The sequence below is a fragment of the Leucopleurus acutus genome (assembly GCF_964270905.1).
Source record: "Leucopleurus acutus genome assembly, chromosome: 8".
In the NCBI taxonomy this organism is placed as follows: domain Eukaryota; kingdom Metazoa; phylum Chordata; class Mammalia; order Artiodactyla; family Delphinidae; genus Leucopleurus; species Leucopleurus acutus.
Genome location: NC_139151.1, coordinates 56980593 through 56999674, shown reverse-complemented (window position 1 = coordinate 56999674; position 19082 = coordinate 56980593). Strand labels below are relative to the sequence as shown.

Below are 19082 nucleotides of genomic sequence, written 5' to 3'. Positions count from 1 at the left end.
GCTCGCCAGGGCTGCCACCTCCCTCGGCAGCCTCACCCCTCACACTCCCGCACCTGCACATTGGCCTAGGCTCTTCCTTCTGTCTAGAACACCTAAGCCTTCCTTGTGCCCCAGGACCCAGCTCAGGGGGTCACCTTCTCCAGGAAGCCTTTCTCAAGACCCCCTGCCTGAGTCAGCAGCTCCTCTTTCAGGAGCCAGCACAGACATGCCCCCCTGTGACCAGCTGACGCCTCTGCAATGTTCCCCCCAGTCCCCAGCTGAGCCTCACCCCCCCAGGTCCCCACACCCGGAAACCCCACCACCCCCAGCCCAGGGCCTCATACCCTTCTCCCGAGAGGCTCCCCCCCAGCTCCAGGCACAGAGAAAAGCAAGGTCCTTCTCTTCTCTCCTCTGCCTGCTGTAGCCCAGCTTTGCCCTCGTGACTCCATCAAAACCCCCTCTCACCAAGTCACCAGCCACTGCCTTCTGCCTAAATCCCAGGGGTCTTTCCCAAGCTCATCCTCTGTTGGTCCTTCCCTCCTCTCTCCACCCCCAGGCATGTGCTCTCCAAAGCCTCAAATGCCCCCAGCCATCCTCTCTTCATACGCTCTATCTTCTCCCTCTCCCTGTACCATGTCACCCATAATCCCCAAGTCAAACACCACCTCTAACCCGAAGACTTTCAAATCCCTGCCTCCCATGTCCATCCCTGCCCCAAGATCCGGACCCATCTATGCAGAAGCCTCCCTACATCTTCCTCAACTTCCAGCCTGACTCCCTGTCAAGCTGCCACCCCCTGCAGGCCTCAACAGATGGTCAGCATGGTCGCTGTGGAGGATGGCCTGGCAGAGGCCAGGAGGCAACTCGGGCCGTGCTGACTCCCAGGCTATTGTTCTTCCATTGCCACAGCCCCGAGGTATGGTACACCCATGACTCAGGACCCCTGAACCCATGCCAGTGGGAGGTTTCCACCCTGGGCAAGGAGGCCCAAACTCAGAAGGAAGAGAGCTGGGGAGACGTGTGAAGCCCAGAGGCCAGCCCGGAGTCAAGGATCAGAGAAGATGGGTCAAGCTCAATGCTTCCACTCCCAGCAGCCCCATAAGCACCCCTGGCCAAAGCCACAGGACTTCCCCCGTGTTCCAGCCAAGATGGATCACACAGAGCTTAACCACCAAGAGAGACAACAGCCAAGGTTCGCAGAGAGCTGGTGATTACGTGTCCCCATCACACCCACCCTCCTTCTCTGCCAAAAAAGCAGAGTTCGTAAACATCTGTAGGAAACGAAATGCCACTCCGTCCCATCACCTCTCAGGAAGTCCCTCCTGTTGTTCAACTTTGCTCCTGTATATTGCCAGTTGAATTAGTGGGAACAGCAAGAACCAGAAGGGACGCACAACTTGAGAATGAGGCCACCAGGGAGACGGGGGAGGCCACCTATGAGCCAGACAACCCCGTCCCTCTGGGTGAAAGCACGGAGCAGCAGGACAGACAGGCCTGGGTTCAGAAGCTCGTTGGCTGAATGGCAGTGGACAAATTACTTAATCTCTCCTAGTCTGTCTCCTGGTCTGTAAAACGGGAACAACAGTCCTTACACTAATAGGATCACAGGGAGAACCAAATGGGATCATGCATGTAAAGCTGACACATGCCAGGCATCCAGGCAGCAAGGCTAATGGACTCCAGCTCCTTGTTCATCTTTCTCAGTTCCATCCTTGCCAAAGCCTTAGATCGGATCTTGCCTTCTCTCAGGCTCCTCCTCCGTCTCCTCACCAGTCTCCCTGCATCCAGGCCTGCCCCTCCTTGCCACTGCCAAAGGCATCCCTCCAAAACAAAGATCTGCTCCCATCCCGCCCCTCCCCACAGTCCTCTCTGAGTCACCAGGGACTTTGGGAGAAAATCTCCTCTCCTTAGCTTGACATCCCAGCCTGTTGATAACTGGCCTGTGTTCACTCTCACCCATCACCCCAGCCCAACCCGCAGGCTGCTTCATGCCTCCAAGCCTTGTCACATTCTGTACCCCCGGCCAGGAATGACGTCCCCGGTCCCACCCCCTTGCTCCAATGCCACCTCCTTCCTATGAAAGCTTCCCTCACCATGCCCCCTGCCAAGACTGGGGCGGGGGGGCTCCTCCTTCAGCCTCCCACAGCACATGTCACCCTGCATTATAATCATCTGCTTGGCTCTCAGTCTTTTGGAAACAGAGTAGAGCCATTCACCTCTGAACCGCCAGCCCCGGCACTTGGTCAACATTTGTTGAATGGCTGTATGATTGCTCCTAGAGCACTTGTTAGAGCAGTCATCACACGACCTGTAATTAGTCCTATCTAGGTATTCGTCTCATGCCCTCTTTCCCCCTTGACCCTGGGACTCCCTAGAGGGCAGTGACAGTTTCTGAAAAATTCTCATTGTCACTTTCGCGTGTGGGTTGAAAATCCAGGTGCAGGATGGATGCAACGACTGCTGATCCTTGGAGTACTGGATACTTGCAAGCCTCTTCTTCTAAGACAGAGATAAAGTAGAATCCCATGGTTTACAGAACAAGGCAAGGTACAGCCCATTATTGATTTTGTCTTTCTCTTCCAAATTACTCAGGAAACCTGTCTGGAAGGGAGAGGGAGCCCTCCTGGGACTACAGGGGAGACCGGAAGAGAGAGCAGGGCCACCGTCACATGGACCATAGCCAGGCCTGGGCACCAGGCTTCTGGCAGCACCTCCTCCCCTGCCCAGTATATTCAGAAAACACAGGGAGAGCCCTGAAAACGTTAGGTATTGATAGCTACAGTTTACAGACAGGAACACTATAGGGTCCAGAGAGGTGAGGACCATTGTCCAAGGTCCTCAAGCTCCCCCAGTGAGTTAGAGGCAGAGAAGGGGGAGTCGTGGAAAATGCTTGGCCCCAAAGATTGGGTCTCCAACAGGTGCCTGGCTGTTCATGGTGTCCCCATCCTGCTGACAAGCTATGCCAGCAGGAGAACAATGACACTTTCCCCCAAGTCACAGTGAGGCTAACCAAGGCCCAGGAGGGGCTGAGTCACCCTGATGGTGAAGTAGCACGTGAGGACTGAGAGAGGAAGAAGGGCTCCTGACTCCCTGCGGGGAGAAAAGTCTGACCTCAGAGGTCAGGAGGATCTTGGCAATGGGGGACATGGATGTGGTGGAGGAGAGGGTCACACATGCTCCTGCTGAGGACAGAGGCGTGAGTCACCAGTTCAGCAGTGGGGACTAGCCATCAAGGTGAATGCAGACGCCTCACGACCTTCTGCAGCCTCCACCAGCAGCTGGGCCTCCACACACAGAGCAGGCCATCCCTCTTGGGCCTCAAACCAGGGCCCACGAGGGGCTTGACAGTGCCCAAGGGTGAGCCACAGAGCAATGGCCCAAGTAGACTCCAGCCTCTATCCTGTCTCTGACCCCTCTTGACCTTAAGCAAGTCAGGTAGCCTCTCTAAGCTCTGGTTCCTCCTCTGGAAAACAGGAAGAGGAAAGCTAACCTCCTTGCAGAGCCGTCAGGAGGATGGCTGGGAAGCAGTTTCTAAAACTTAGGAGCACAAGTTATCTCTGAGTCTCAGTTTCTCCTTCTGGAAAATGGAAATAATCTCTGAAAGACTGTTCTCAGGTTGGGGTTTCCCTGGTGGCGCAGTGGCTAAGAATCCACTGCCAATGCAGGGGACACGGGTTCGAGCCCTGGTCCAGGAAGATCCCACATGCCGCAGAGCAACTAAGCCCGCGCGCCACAACTACTGAGCCTGCGCTCTAGAGCCCACGAGCCACAACTACTGAGCCCATGTGCCACAACTACTGAAGCCTGCGCGCCTAGAGCCCGTGCTCTGCAACAAAAGAAGCCACCGCCATGAGAAGCCCACGCACCGCAACAAAGAGTAGCCCCCACTAGCCGCAACTAAAGAAAGCCCGCGCACAGCAACACAGCCCAACACAGCCAAAAATACATAAATACATTTTTTTAATGTGTTTAAAAAAAATTACTTTTCTCAGGTTGTTGAGAGACAGTGTCAGATGGCAGTGAGTGGTACATTGCTTTGTCAGAGGTCCCGAAACATGATGACCATGGGGGCCGTTTCTCTCTAGTCTATTAGCTCCTTTGGGGAAGGAGCAGGTTTTGGACGTCTTTGATCCCCACATTATACCTTGTACACCCCAGGCACTCAAGAAATCATTACTGGAAGCAAGGAGAGAGTAAGGGAGGGTGCAGAGAGGGAAGAGAGGAGGGAGAAGTGGGGCACAAGGACAGAAGGGGGTAAAGAAAGAAAATGAATAAGGGGGTTGCAGAGGAGTGAGAGCAGGTAAGGGAGAAGCTTCTATCGAAACTTAAGGGGAGTTGGCTGAGGGAAGGAGTAGAACTAGGGTGACAAAGCTGAGTGCCTGACGGGGGCTTGCCTTGGGCCCCAGCCCCCTCCCCTTTCTGTCCCAGTTTCCCATTTCAGAGGCATCCCTCTCCCTTTCTGAGCAAGGCAGGCTCCTAAGAGACAGGAGGGCCCTCCCCACCCCCAGCTCAAGCAGATCCCAGCCACCACCGAAGGCCTTGGGGAGGTCAGAGGGAAAGGAAATGTGGATGGAGGCATTTTCCCAGGCTCCAGGGGGCCTCCCGCCCTGTGTGGTGCATGTGTTTCCACTTCTCCACCTGCAGGGACCTGGAGTGTATCAGCGGCCAGGGGCTGTTGGCATGTGACCTGTGGTGTCTGTGTGGGCGTTAGTCTGATGTGTGTCTGTGGAGGTCAGCCTTGGCGTAGCCTGTTGAACACTGTGTTGGTGAGAGACATGCCAACATAAGTGTTCCTGTTGGTAAGGGTAAGAACGTGTGTGTCCCAGTGAGAGTGTTTGTTAAGGTCAGTGCAAGTGATAGTGTATATGCATCAGGGTCGGCCAACACGTGTGCGCCAGCATGAAGGTGTGTTAGCATTGGTATGTGTTGAAGTGTGACCTGTGTATGCCAACATGACTGTCAGCAAGAACGTGTTGATGAGTGTGTACCAGTGAGTGTGTGACAGTGTGTCACTGGATGTGCTGACATGTGGCAGTGAATGTCAGTGTGTATGCCAGCATGAGCGCGCCCATGCATGAGTGTGCCCGTGTGTCCACATGAGCGTGTGCCTTTGTGTGTCAACCTGCCCCCTGCATCCCTGCGCCGACTGGCCAGTGCTGGGTGTCAGCGAGTGAGTGCATGTGAGTGTGTCTCCGCGGCCAGGTCCTCGTCGCTCCGTCCGCGCGCCCCTGGCCCTGCTGGCGACCACACGGGAGACCTCCGGTGGAGGAGAGCCGAGAGCCGCCGCGGAGCAGGCGCCGGCGGTGCCGGGGTGGCTGCGCACGCACAGCCGGGACACGGACTAGACCCCTGCCCGCGCCCTCGCCCGGGTCGCCCCACGCGCCCCGGACCGGCCGCCGCCCGCACTCACCGGGTCCCTTTGTCGCCCATGGTCCGCGGCGGCCTCAGGGAGGTCCGCGGCGTCAGCGCCCAGGCTGGAAAATCCCCGGCCGGCAGGAGGGGTGCGGGCCAGCCGGTTCCCGGCTCCTGCTCCGCCTCCTCCGCGCTCCCGGTCGCCGCCCCCGCCCGGTCCCGCCGCGCCGCACAGCTCCCGCCTCACAGCGCCCGCCTCACAGCGACCGCCGCGGCCGGGGCGGGGAGCCGGGGAGCTGGGGAGCCGAGCAGCCGAGCTGGGAGGGCGCGCGGGGGCCCGTGTGCGCGTGTGTGCGCGCCGCCGAGCCAGCCGCTGGGCAGGGCCCGGACGCGTCAGGGCCCTGAGGTCGGCATTAGGGGTTCACAAGGATGCTGTCCGGCTTGTGTGTGTGTGTGTGTGTGTGTGCGTGCGTGTGTGTGTACGTGAGGGCGCACGCTGGGGTGGGTATACGTGCGCGTGTGTGCACGCGAGGGTGCGGGTGCGTGTGCACCGCTGCGTGCTCTACCGATTGGGGGTGCGTTTGCCTGGATGGAGCGGGGTGCACGTCTTTGTGCGGTGTGCGTGTGTGCAGGCGCGCTCCCCTGCGCACGCCGGGGGGCGGCCTTTGCGTGTGAGGGATCGTGGACGCCGAAGGTGTGCCCGCGACCCCGGGGCCGAGCTCCGGGCGGAGCCCCTGGTGGGGGTCGGTGGGAACTTCTGGTGCCTGCGGTGGCTTTCGCCCTATGCCCCACCCTATCCCCACCCCACCTCCCCGCCCTTCTGGAGAGATAACACCCTACAACCCCACAGGGACAGGAAGAAGGGGCGGAGGGGGCCAGAGAAAGCAGTGTCAACGCTGGGGAACTGATGAGGGTGGGAGGGGGACCGGAGGCGAGCAAGGGTAGCTTTGGTGACTGCCACGGAAGAGGAAGCATTGAAAAGAGGAGATAAGGAAGGGGGCATAGAGCTGGCGGCGCTGTGGCCTGGGAGTCTGGCCGGTTGAGTTGTATAATGGAAAAGCCTCCTCCTAGCTTCATGGTCTGTTGTGGGTGACCCTGGAAACCAGCCCTCTCAGAACCAGTCTACAAACATGTAAAGTGGGATATTAACACCAGCGTGCAGAATTGTTCCTAGGTGTTTGCTGGCCTACCCTGAGCGCCTGACACACAGTAGGTGTCCAGTGAATGTTAGCCCATACTTCTGCAGGCTTCTGGGTGTCCTGTAAAATCCTGGCTGGGACCCTGAGATCCCCTCCTGCTTTGCAGGTGGTGGGAGAGTGTGAGGTCTTTCCCACCCCCTCACTGCTGGGATTTGACTAATTGGCCCTGATAGGGCCCTAATATTGGTGTATTAATGGGAGGAAAGGAAACTATCATTTACTCTGATGTGATTGTGAGTCTGTAAACATCTCCTGTAATTATGCTCAGAAGCAGTTACCTATGCTGGTTTTACATAATTGGGAAAGGATATCCCAGTATAATTACTATAATTATGTCCAGATCAGTGGATGGTTGAGAAGAGGAAGTGTTGATGGGCAGGCAGGGTGGTCCAGGGTCTGGGCAATGTTAGGAATTAGGAGAGTTGGGTTAGGGCCCAGAACCTTCCTCCTGGCCTTGGCCTCTGGGCTTCACCCTCACTCCCACAGGGGAAGGAGAGGAAGCTACCTGCTGTTTCTGCTGAGGTCAGGGACTTGAGAGGAGCACACCAGAGTCCTGCATGATGACAGGAGGCTTACCAAGTGAGCCAGAGAAGACCCTAACCAGGATGGAGAGGCCAGGTCTGGCCACTCTCTGCATCCATTTCCCCACCTAGAAAACACGGGGCTCAACCCTCCCACATGATCTCCAGTGCCTCTCCTCATGATGATGCCCAAAGCACCTGGATTTTAAAATTCAGGCAAGTTCTGCATTTGACTCAATAAGTCTTTGTGTTTAGTTTACTATAAAACATAATGCTAAAAATTACTTCCAAGTAAAACAAACAGTCCAGGAAGATGCATCGGACGGTTTCAGGGTAACCCCTGTTCCCACATAGCTCTTTCCAGCCCCGTTTGGAAAGCGTGGCTCTAACATTCTAGGGCCACTGAACAGATTGGTGAACTATGGAATCAACACGCAGCGTTTCAAGTACGTCCCCACTGCCCCCCCCAACTAGACTATAAACTTCATGAGGGGGTGTATGGTGTGCCTGGCACTACTTGATGCTCACAATTCTATGAGATAAATGCTCTTTTCCCTTTTTTTTTTTTTAATAAATGAGCAAACTGATAGTTGGAGAAAATAAGTAGTTTGCCCAAATCCATTGCCTCCTCTGGACTTTGGCCTCTGATTCCTCCTCCTCCAGCCCTCCCCAAAGGGAAGCTAATATGTGGTAGAGCCAGAGTGTGGCCCTTGATTCGCTCTTCACTCATTAACTGTTTGTGGAATGTGCCATGCATGCATGGTTCTAGGAACTTACAAATCATGGTCAATAGGACAAACGGAGCTGTCATTTCAGCGAGGGACCTCACTGGGAGAAGAGGGGTTTACCTGTCAGGCTCTTTGGACAACACAGTTATGTATTCCTAGTAGAATTAAAATTAATAAAAATGTAAAAGTAGTAATGTTGAGGAGACCTCTATAAATATAAAAAGTCTAATTTCAGGCAGTGATAAGTGTTACGAAGGAAATAAAAGTGATGGAACAAAGAGTGATGGGGGCAAGTGCACCTAGAAAGAGGCTCTTCAAGGAGACACCTCTGGGCAGAGACCTTGCAGGCGAGGACTCAGCAATGTGCGGTGTGCGGGGAGAGCCAGGGGAAGAGCCACCCAGGCAGAGGGGGCGGCAAGGACAGAAGCTGGGCCTTCCTGAAGCACAGGAGCAAGGAAGGACAGAGTGCCTGGGTTTGGGTGAACAGGGAAGGAGTGGTGCAGACCGTGCAGGCTTGTGGCTAGGGCTGAGGAGTTTGGGGAGCCCGTGGACGACTTAGGAAATGAGTAATGGTACCCGCTTTACATTTTTAGAGGTCACTGGCTTTTGGATGAAGATGTTTTGGAGCGAGACAGGAGCAGAGGCGGGGCATCCTGTTATTGGAGTAGGTCAGAGAGAACGGATGGTGGTTGGACTAAGGTGATGGCAGCAGAAATGAAGAGAAGTAAAGGGGTGGGACTTCCCTGGTGGTCCAGTGGTTAGGATTCCACACTTCCACTGCGGGAGGCCCAGGTTCGATCCCTGGTCGGGGAACTAAGATCCCACAAGCCATGTAGCATGGCCAAAAAAAAAAAAGAGAGAAGTAAAGGGGTTCATCTATATTTGGAGGTAGAGCCGACAGCACGTGCTGAGGGACGGACTGTAGACAGTGGAGGATCCAGGATTACCCTGAGTTTTGGGGCAGGTCTGTTTGTTCCACCCTCCATGTAGCCCACCTCCCCACACATTTCTCCAAGGGTTGAGAAGACTGGAGACCTCTTCTTTCCTGTCTTAACTTATTTGCGATACATCCTCACCTGAAAACCAGAGTGATTTTTCTAAAAGGCAAATAGATTCTATTACTGAGGCTCATAGGAGATGCTCATCTCCAGCCATGTCTCAACTTGGGCCAGTCACATGCCTGCAATTTACAATAATTTTTTATCAAGGAGAGAGGGAGGGAGGGAGAGAGAAGGAAAGGGAAGGGAAGGCAAGAGAGAAAGTGTTGGTATTATTCCTGCTTTATAGATGAGAAAACAAAGACACTGGGAGGAAAGTGCCTAAGCCAAAGACAGAAAAATAAAAGAGCTGCAGCTCGCTCCTAAAGCCTCTGCTTGGCTGGTCAGGTAGTTGACTGTCAGACTGAAGTGTGAGTGGGTGGGTGGGTGGGTGGATGGGTTTTCAGCAAAAGATGTGAGGCTGACTAGTACACACCTTTGAGATCTTAAAGGTGAATAAACTAAGGAGCTTCCCTACCTCTGCCCCAACCAGAAATCTGGGTGTCATCCTTGACTCCTCCTTTGACCCCCTCATTCCATATCAATCCAGTTGCCTGCTTCTACCTCTAAGTGTCTTCCAGGAAGCTGGAGAGGTAGGTAGGAGCCAGACCATGCTGAGCCTGGAGGGTCGTGTTAAGGAATTTAGTCTTTATCCAAAGATCAATAAAGAAGCTTTGAAAGATTTTAAACAGAGTGGTGACATGCTCAGACATACGTTTTGAGAAGTGGCTCTGGCCGTTGTATGAAATATGGACTGGACGTGGGCCTGAGGGGATGTGGAGGGGGAGACCAATTAGGAGGCCGTGTCAGCAGTTTAGGGAGGGATGATGACTACATTCCAGGGAGAAGATACTCAACAGCTGCAAAGCCAGGGAGGAAGGAAAGGCCATGACACTTTGGAAGGATTCAGATGGATCTGTGGCCAAAGCACAGAGAGGGGAGGGGAGGAGCTGGAAAGGAGGATGAGGGCCATATCCTGGGGAAGAACACTCACAGATGGGTCAGCTCCCCAGTATGGCAGAGGCTGTTTTACATTTGTCTAACAAGTGTAAACTAACAAATCTCCAGTTTGTCTAACAAGATTTCTTTATGGTGGACTTACTGGCATTTAACTACTTGGACAATTTAAGGTTCTTATTTGTAATCAACAGAAACCAATTCTGGCTGACTTAATCATACAAAGAACGTACGGGCAAGATAGTCACGTAGCTGCTACTGCTGAACGATGGATACCACAACTCATACCCCCACTACTGCCAGAACCAAACCTAGCCCTATTGCTGCCCCAGAAACAAGATATGGCCACTGTCACCTCTGTCACCAGAATGGATTCTTTGCTGGCCCTACATCTTTCAGTCAAAGTCCCCTATGCATCTGATTGGCTGAGCCTAGTCATGTGCCCTTGCACTAGGTCATGTGATCCTACCTGTGCTGCAAGGACACTGAGAATCTGTGTGGTTGGCATTTGTGATTCCATACTGCAAGGCAGGCTTTAACTTACTCCAAGACTCAAAGGGTGGAGGATTCCCCAAACATGAGTAAGGAGTTTAAAGGCTGAGTAGCAAGAAAAAAAAAAGACAAATATACCCTTTACTGTGAAATGCAGTAGAAGGGAACTTCCTCAACTTAATAAAGAGAAACTATAAAAAGACTACAGCTAACGTGACACTTAAAGTTAAAGTACTGAATGATTTCCCTATAAGATCAGGAATAAGGCCAGGCTTTCAGTCCTCACCACTTATTTTATTTATTTATTTTAATAAATTTATTTATTTGTTTGTTTTGTTTTTTGGCTGTGTTGGGTCATTGTTGCTGTGCGCGGGCTTTCTCTAGTTGCGGTGAGTGGGAGCTACTCTTCACTGAGGTGCATGGGCTTCTCATTGTGGTGGCTTCTCTTGTTGCGGAGCACGGGCTCTAGGCACACAGGCTTCAGTAGTTGTGGCACGTGGGCTCAGTAGTTGTGGCTTGCGGGCTCTTGAGTGCAGGTTCAGTAGCTGTGGCACACGGGCTTAGGTGCTCCAAGGCATGTGGGATCTTCCTGGGCCAGGGATCAAACCTGTGTCCCCTGCAATGGCAGGTGGATTCTTAACCACTGTGCCACCAGGGAAGCCCTACCACTTATATTTAATTTGATACAAATTGCAATAAGAAATAAAAAGAAATAAAAGGCACAAAGATTGGAAAGAAATAAGTGGAACTGTCTATATTTGCAGATGACATGATTGTTAACACAGAAAATACTAAGGAATGTACAAACAACTACTAGAATTAATAAATGAAGTCAATATATAAAAATCAGTTGTGTTTCCATATATAATACTAGCAGGAAAGAACTGAAAATGAAATTAAAAATTCTGTTTACAAGAGCATCGAAAAACATAAAATCCTTGGGAATAAATTTAACGAAAGACATGCATGACCTTTGCTTTACACACTGAAAATTACAAAACATTGAGAGAAATCAAAGAAGATCTAGATAAATGAAGGCATATACCAAATTCATGGTTTAGAAGTCTCAGTATTAGGCTGTTATTTTCCAAAAAAATCAATCTATAGGGCTTCCCTTGTGGCTCAGTGGTTAAGAATCCACCTGCCAATGCAGCGGACATGGGTTCAAGCCCTGGTCCGGGAAGATCCCACATGCCTTGGATCCCACATGCCTCTTAGCTGCCATGGAGCAACTAAGCCCGTGCGCCACAACTACAGAGCCTGCTCTCTAGAGCCCACGAGCCACAACTGCTGAGCCCACAAGCCACAACTACTGAAGCTCACATGCCTAGAGCCCGGGCTCCACAACAAGAGAAGCCACCACAATGAGAAGCCTGCGCACAGCAACGAAGACCTAACGCAGCCAAAAATAAATTAACTAATTAATTTTAAAAAATCAATCTGTAAATTCAATACAATCCCAATCAAAATCCCAATAAGGTTTTTCTTTAGTAGACCTTTATATGAGAAATTTATGTGGAAAAAGCTAAATCAATCTTGGGGTAAAAAAGAGACAGGGCTTCCCTGGTGGCGCAGTGGTTGAGAGTCCGCCTGCCGGTGCAGGGGACGCGGGTTCGTGTCCCAGTCTGGGAAGATCCCACATGCCGCAGAGCGGCTGGGCCCGTGAACCATGGCCGCTGAGCCTGCGCGTCCGGAGCCTGTGCTCCGCAACGGGAGAGGCCACAACAGTGAGAGGCCCACGTACCGAAAAAAAAAAAAAAAAAAAAAGTACAATGAGGTATCACCTCACACCAGTTAGAATGGGCATCATCAGAAAACCTACAAACAACAAATGCTGGAGAGGGTGTGGAGAAAACAGAACCCTCCTGCATTGTTGGTGGGAATGTAAATTGATACAGCCCCTATGGAGAACCGTATGGAGGTTCCTTAAAAAACTAAAAATAGAATTACCATATGATCCAGCAATCCCACTACTGGACATATACCCAGAGAAAACCATAATTCAAAAAGACACATGCACCCCAATGTTCATTGCAGCACTATTTACAATAGCCAGGTCATGGAAGCAACCTAAATGCCCATCAACAGATGAATGGATTAAGAAGATGTGGTACATATATACAATGGAATATTACTCAGCCATAAAAAGGAACGAAACTGGGTCATTTTTTGAGATGTGGATGAATCTAGAGACTGTCATACAGAGTGAAGTAAGTCAGAAAGAGAAAAACTAATATCATACATTAACACATATATGTGGAACCTAGAAAAATGGTACAGATGAACCGGTTTGCAGGGCAAAAATTGAGACACAGATGTAGAGCACAATCGTATGGACAGCAAGGGGAGATAGTGGGGGTGGGGGTGGGGGTGTGATGAATTGGGCGATTGGTATTGACATATATACACTGATGTGTATAAAATGGTTGACTAATAAGAACCTGCTGTATAAAAAATAAAATAAAATTCAAATAACAAAAAGAAAGAAAGAAAGAAAACAGGAAAGAGTTCTGGGACATGAAAAATATGATTGCCGAAATAAAAAATATGATTTGAAAGTCTAGAAACTAGTGCCAGAAAGTAAGGAAGTGCTTAAATATATAGGATGGGGGTGTGTCAAAGGGACATAGACGCCAACCTGAAAGAGCTCTCAATAGCCAAAGCTGGGACAATTTTAGTAACAAAATAATGGAGTATTAGAGTATAACCCAAAGTGAGTCCATGCTGATCTAAATAAGTGATTGAATAAATAAATACATGGGGAGAAGGGACAAATCTTACTTGCAGAAGAATTGCAAATATCATATGTAGATACTCTCCCCTCCAGATGGAGCTTAATTGGCTCTCCGCCCGTAAATGTGTGCTGGACTTAGTGACTCACTGCCGAAGAAGAAAGTATGGAAAGGGAAAAAATAGTAATTTCACACTGGACACATCTGACAAACTGCTTTAATCAAGTGATCAAGGGTACCATCACCAGCTGATGTCATGTAATGAGAGGGGCACCTCACCTTTGTGATATTCTCCCCCAAGCACCTCATCCCTGTCTAATTATGAGAAAAAAATCCAAACTGAGGGACATTCTACAAAATATCTGACAAATACTCTTCACCACTTTCAAAAGAAAAAAGACAAAAACAAGGAAAGACTGAGAAACTGCCCCAGAGGAGACTCAGGAGACAGGATAACTACAATGTAGTATGCTGGATTGGGTCCTGGAACAGAAAAAGGATACTAGTGCAAAAACTGTTGACATTCTAATAAGAGCTAATAAAAATTTTGGGAAACAAGGGCAAAAATAAACAAATGGAACTACATCAAACTAAAAAGTTTTTGCACAGTGAAGGAAACTATCAACAAAGCCAAAAGTCAGCCTACAAATGAGAGAAGACATCTGCAAATGACATACTCAGTAAGGGGTTAATGTCCAAAATACACAAAGAATGCATAGAACTCAACATCAAAAAAAAAAAAAAAAACCCCAATTGAGAAATGAGTAGAGGATCTGAATAGATATTTTTCCAAAGAAGACACACAGATGGCCAACAGGCAGACACATGAAAGGATGCTCAACATCACTGATCATCAGGGAAATGCAAACCAAAACCACGCGATATCACCTCACACCTGTCAGAATGGCTATTACCAAAAGACACAAATAACAAGTTTTGGTGAGGATGTGGAGAAAAGGGAATCTTCTGTGCACTGTTGGTGGGAATGTAAATTGGTGCAGCCACTGTGGAAAACAGTATGGAGACTACCCCCAAAATTAAAAATAGAATTACCGTATGATCCAGCAATTCCACTCCTGGGTATTTATCCAAAGAAAATGACACTACTACTTTGAAAAGATATACACACCCTTATGTTCATTGCAGTTTTATTTACAATAACCAAGATATGGCAGCAATCCAAGTGTCCATCAGTAGATGAATGGATAAAGAAGATGTCATACACACACACACACACACACACATACACACACACAATGGAATATCACTCAGCCATAAAAATGAATGAAACCTTGCAATCTGGGACAGCATGGATGGACCTAGAGGGTATTATGCTAAGTGAAATAAGTCAGACAGACAAAGAGAATTACTGTATGATTTCACTTGTATGCAGAATCTGAAAAGCAAAACAAATGAACAAACAAAACTAAACAGAAACAGAGTCATAGATACAGAGAACAAACACGTTGTTGCCAGAGGGGATGGGCGAAGAGAAACAAGTGAGGGAGACTAAGGGGTACAAACTTCCAGTTACACAATAAATGAGTCAAGGGTATGAAATGTATGGCGTTGTGAATATAGTCAAGAATTTTGTAATGGTGCCAGACAGTAACTAGACTTATCGTGCTGATCATTTCAAAATGTACAGAAATACTGAATCACTATGTTGTATAACAGGAACTAACATAGTGTTGTAGGCCAATTATACTTCAAAAACAAACAAACAAAATCATAGAAAAAGAGATCAGATTTGTGGTTACCACACGCAGAGGGTTGAGGGAGGGAGAATTAGATGAAGGTAGTCAAAAGGTACAAACCTTCGGTTATAAGATAAATAAGTACTAGGGACAGGATGTACAACACGATAAATATAGTTAACACTGCTGTATGTTTTATATGAAAGTTAAGAGAGTAAATCCTGAGAATTCTTATCACAAGGAAAAAAAATTTTTTCCACTTCTTTAATTTTGTATCTGTATGAGATGATGGGTGTTCACTAAACTCATTGCAGTAATCATTTCATGATGTATATAAGTCAAATCATTATGCTGAACACCTTAAACTTATGCAGTGCTGCATGTCAATTATATTTCAATAAAACTGGAAGGAAAACAATTTTTTAAAGCAAAGGATAATACCACGGTCATAAGTTTTATATTTCTATTTTACTAAGGATAATTTTGTCTTTTGTCAGGTTTCTTCCAACTATTAAGTACATTGTATCCTAGATTATTCAAGGGCAAAAGATGCTGCTTTTCCCTCCACCTGGAAATCTTGGAATGTTCTTGTTTTTAATCATTATTTGAGAATTTTCATTCTGTGTAAATTAATCCAATGACAAATTTGCGGTGTCAGAAATTTGATTTGCAATTGGAATTGTATTTTATTTCAGTTAATGAAAATAAATTAATTTTTCTATATTCTTTATTTTTTTAATTAATTAATTTATTTATTTTTGGCTGCCTTGGGTCTTCGTTGCTGCGCATGGGCTTCCTGTAGTTGTGGCGAGTGGGGGCTACGCTTTGTTGCGGTGCCCAGGCTTCTTATTGCAGTGGCTTTTCTTGTTGCGGAGCATGGGCTCTAGGCGCGTGGGCTTCAGTAGTTGTGGCTCGCAGACTCTAGAGAACAGGCTTAGTAGTTGCGGCACGTGGACTTCGTTGCTCCGCGGCATGCGGGATCCTCCTGGACAAGGGCTAGAACCCGTGTCCCCTGAATTGGCAGGCAGATTCTTAACCACTGTGCCACCAGGGAAGCCCCTTGATATATTCTTTAAAAAACTAAAGTCTCTTCGAGCCCTGGTCCAGGAAGATCCCACATGCCATGGAGCAACTAAGCCCGCGCGCCACAACTACTGAGCCTGTGCTCTAGAGTCTGCGAGCCACAACTACTGAAGCCCACAAGCCACAACTACTGAAGCCCACGTGCCTAGAGCCTGTGCACCTAGAGCCTGTGCTCCACAACAGAAGCCACCGCAATGAGAAGGCTGCGCACCACAACGAAGAGTAGCCCCTGCTCGCCGCAACTAGAGAAAGCCCGTGTGCAGCAACGAAGACTCAACACAGCCAAAAATAAAAATAAATTAACAAAAAAAAGAATATAGAGACAAAAAAGATTTTTTTAAAATAAGTAGGGAAAATTGAATCATAAAAGATCATTTCAAGAGGCCTGATATTTTTCTAATGAGAATAACAGAAAACAGAAGAAAGAAGCAAGAAAATAATCAGAGAAATAATAGAAGGGAAATTCTCAGAGCCACCAAAACAGCAAACAAAAAAGAAATCAAAAAACCTCCAAACCACCCTCAGATTAAAAATGCCTACTGATGGGAATTCCCTGACGGTCCAGTGGTTAAGACTCTGGTTAGGTGCTTTCACTGCCAGGGCCCGGGTTCTCAATCCCTGATCAGGGAACTAAGATCCCTCAAGCCAAAAAATAAATAAATAAAAGTGTCCATTGAATGCTGAGCAGAGCCAAAAGGGGGGAAAATGCATAACTAAGGGCTCACGAGGTTTCAGAAAGCCTAACAGCTTCTGGAACTTAAAAACAAACAGGTTATCTGTAAGGGGAGAGAATAAAGACAAACCTGGCACTGGGCTTCTCTGAAGCTAGAAACTGTGAAATGGCCTGCAAAGTTCTGAGGGAAATGTTTTTGAACCGGACTAAGGAAAAGACAAGAGTAGGGGCAAAATAGACTTGTACCTCCCATGCATTCACGCTGAAAAACATTATACTTGAGCTTGTAGTCCAGGAAAACAAAAAAGTAAGATGTCATGTGCTGCTTTGGATTCTCAAAGTATAGTTCCAGAAGCAGCATCTGGCCACTTGTTAAATATGCAAATTCTCAGGACCTGCCCCTGACCTATTGAATCAGAAATTCTGGAGGTGGGGCCTAGCGATCTGTGTTTTAACAAGTCCTCTGGGTGATTCTGGTACACACTCAAGTTTGAGAACCACTAGAGTGGTGGATGGTGCTCTCAAATCCCCCCCAATGGCCTAGTGTACCCATTGCCCCTGCTGTGAGTTGCTGCACAAAATTCCTCCTTATCTCAAGGGGGAATGAACTCCAGCATCTCCAGCCAAGAATACTTCCCTGCTTAGCTTTCTTCCACTGCTTTATCCTGGTGACAGTGGTTAACTGAGAGAGAGGTGTCACTTTCACCAGAATCCTTGTCTCAGGCTCTGCTTCTGGGGAGCCTGAGCTAACACACTTAGTATCGATAAAAATAGAACTAATGCAGACACACGTTGAAAGGAAATCCCAGAGTGATAACTGTTTGCCTAGAAGTATTTGCTTTAAATTAGAACGGGAAAACAGAAGGTTCTGATAACAACGTCTTAAAAAGGTCTTCAAGAATTGAGTTCCAGTCAATAGATAATACAATTAAGGAGCTAGAGCTCTTGGGACTTCCCTGGTGGCACAGTGGTTAAGAATCCACCTGCCAATGCCGGGGACACGGATTCGATCCCTGGTCTGGGAAGATCCCGCATGCCGCGGAGCAACTAAGCCCGTGAGCCACAACTACTGAGCCTGCGCTTTAGAGACCACAAGCCACAGCTACTGAAGCCTACGCACCTTGAGCCCGTGCTCCGCAACAAGAGAAGCCATCGCAATGAGAAGCCCATGCACTGCAATGAAGAGTAGCCCCTGCTCAACACAGCTAGAAAAAGCCCACGCGCAGCAACGAAAACCCAACGCAGCCAAAAAAAAGGTATAAAAATATCATAAAAAAAAAAGAAGCTAGAAGCTCTTAGTCATATGGTAAAGAAGGCACAAGTTTCTTCTCTCCCAAACTAACAGGAAAAGTGCCAAGAAACTCCAGGAAAAACACATAACTGTACCAGAAAATTGTGATTCACATGTGAAGGAAATTAAAATGTGGCATGATTTTAAGCAATTGATGATATGTAAGGAAAGGGAAGTATTTGAGCTTAACATATGAAACAATCTATTTGGAGGCCTTGCTTTACTTTTATTATGGAAAAATTCAAACATAGGCAAAAGTCGAAAAAAATAGCAAAAGGAACCATGTACCCATCACTCACCTTCAACAACTATCAAGTTTGGCTTCATCTCAAATATCCAGTCAGTTTTCAAATTTCCCTAAATGTCTCATAGTTTTTCCTTTTTGATGGTTGGCTTGTTTGAATCAGGATCCTGACAAGGTCTCTTTATTACATTTAGTTTCCATGTCTCCTAAATCTTTCCCAGGCTGCAGGGGAATGCTCCACTTTGGACAGAAACAATCTAGGGATTTGACACTTTCTTCTCTACTGATCCAGTCACCAGCTCAAACCTGCAGGGATTGTTTTGTTTCTGCTTTAAAGGCTAAATCCCTTGTTTTAATCACTATTGTTTCCTGGGCAGTTTTCAAGTTCAGGCTACTTCAAGCTCTCTCAAATCTTCAGTTTCTTTAGAGTCAAAAGAATCTCCCATTTCTTTCAGCCTTAAAGGACCTTTTCTTGGTGGTCCCATCCCTATAGAAATTTGAGATCTCCCATTCCAGCATAAACACTGAGGCAGGTGTCTAGCCTAGAAATCTGGACTTCTGTGTTTACCAAAGTTTATTAGGAGTGCCCCTGGTTATACACACTGTGAATACTTGAGTGCCAGATGTGATTAAAGATATCCAAACAATGCTCTAATTTATAAGTGAACTTCTCAGAAAATCCAGAAAGTTCAGGTTTGGAGCCAAAAGGTGTTTGGAGCTGCTGCCATGGATCCCGGGTTTTGTTATAAACAGCCCACTTGACCATGAAGATGAAGGAGGGGCCTGTCCTGGGGCACACAGACTGCCATTATGGGATCTTCTGTCTCTGGCCCAAACCCGGGTCGTAGGTTCTGGACTTTACCCTTTCCCTCCTCTTTATCAGGGTGGTTGGTTATAGGAGGGGCAAGAAAAATAGGCAGGGCTGGAACACAAGATGAAGGGAGCTTTGACCTTAGTTTCCCAAGACCTCACAGCTACTCAGTTGCCAGGCCAGAGTGTGAACCCAGGTCAGTCTGGCTGCATATTTTAACCTCTTCTTTCTCCCCACTCCCATGGAAACTGGAAGCCAACAGGAGATGTCCTCATGGGACCTGGGG

At 48.3% G+C, this 19082-nt stretch overlaps 1 protein-coding gene across 2 annotated transcripts in view; it reads right to left on the bottom strand.

Moving 5' to 3' along the window:
* Positions 1-5495, bottom strand: part of ARRB1 (arrestin beta 1) — a gene marked incomplete at its 5' end in the record, with an annotated part of 72075 nt that extends 66580 nt beyond the window's left edge. For both annotated transcript variants that reach the window (XM_082844540.1, XM_082844541.1), the window contains one exon: positions 5390-5495. In XM_082844540.1, coding sequence (XP_082700666.1) covers positions 5390-5409 — 20 coding nt within the window. The remainder of the gene's footprint in view (positions 1-5389) is intronic.
* Positions 5496-19082: the final 13587 nt, after the last annotated feature.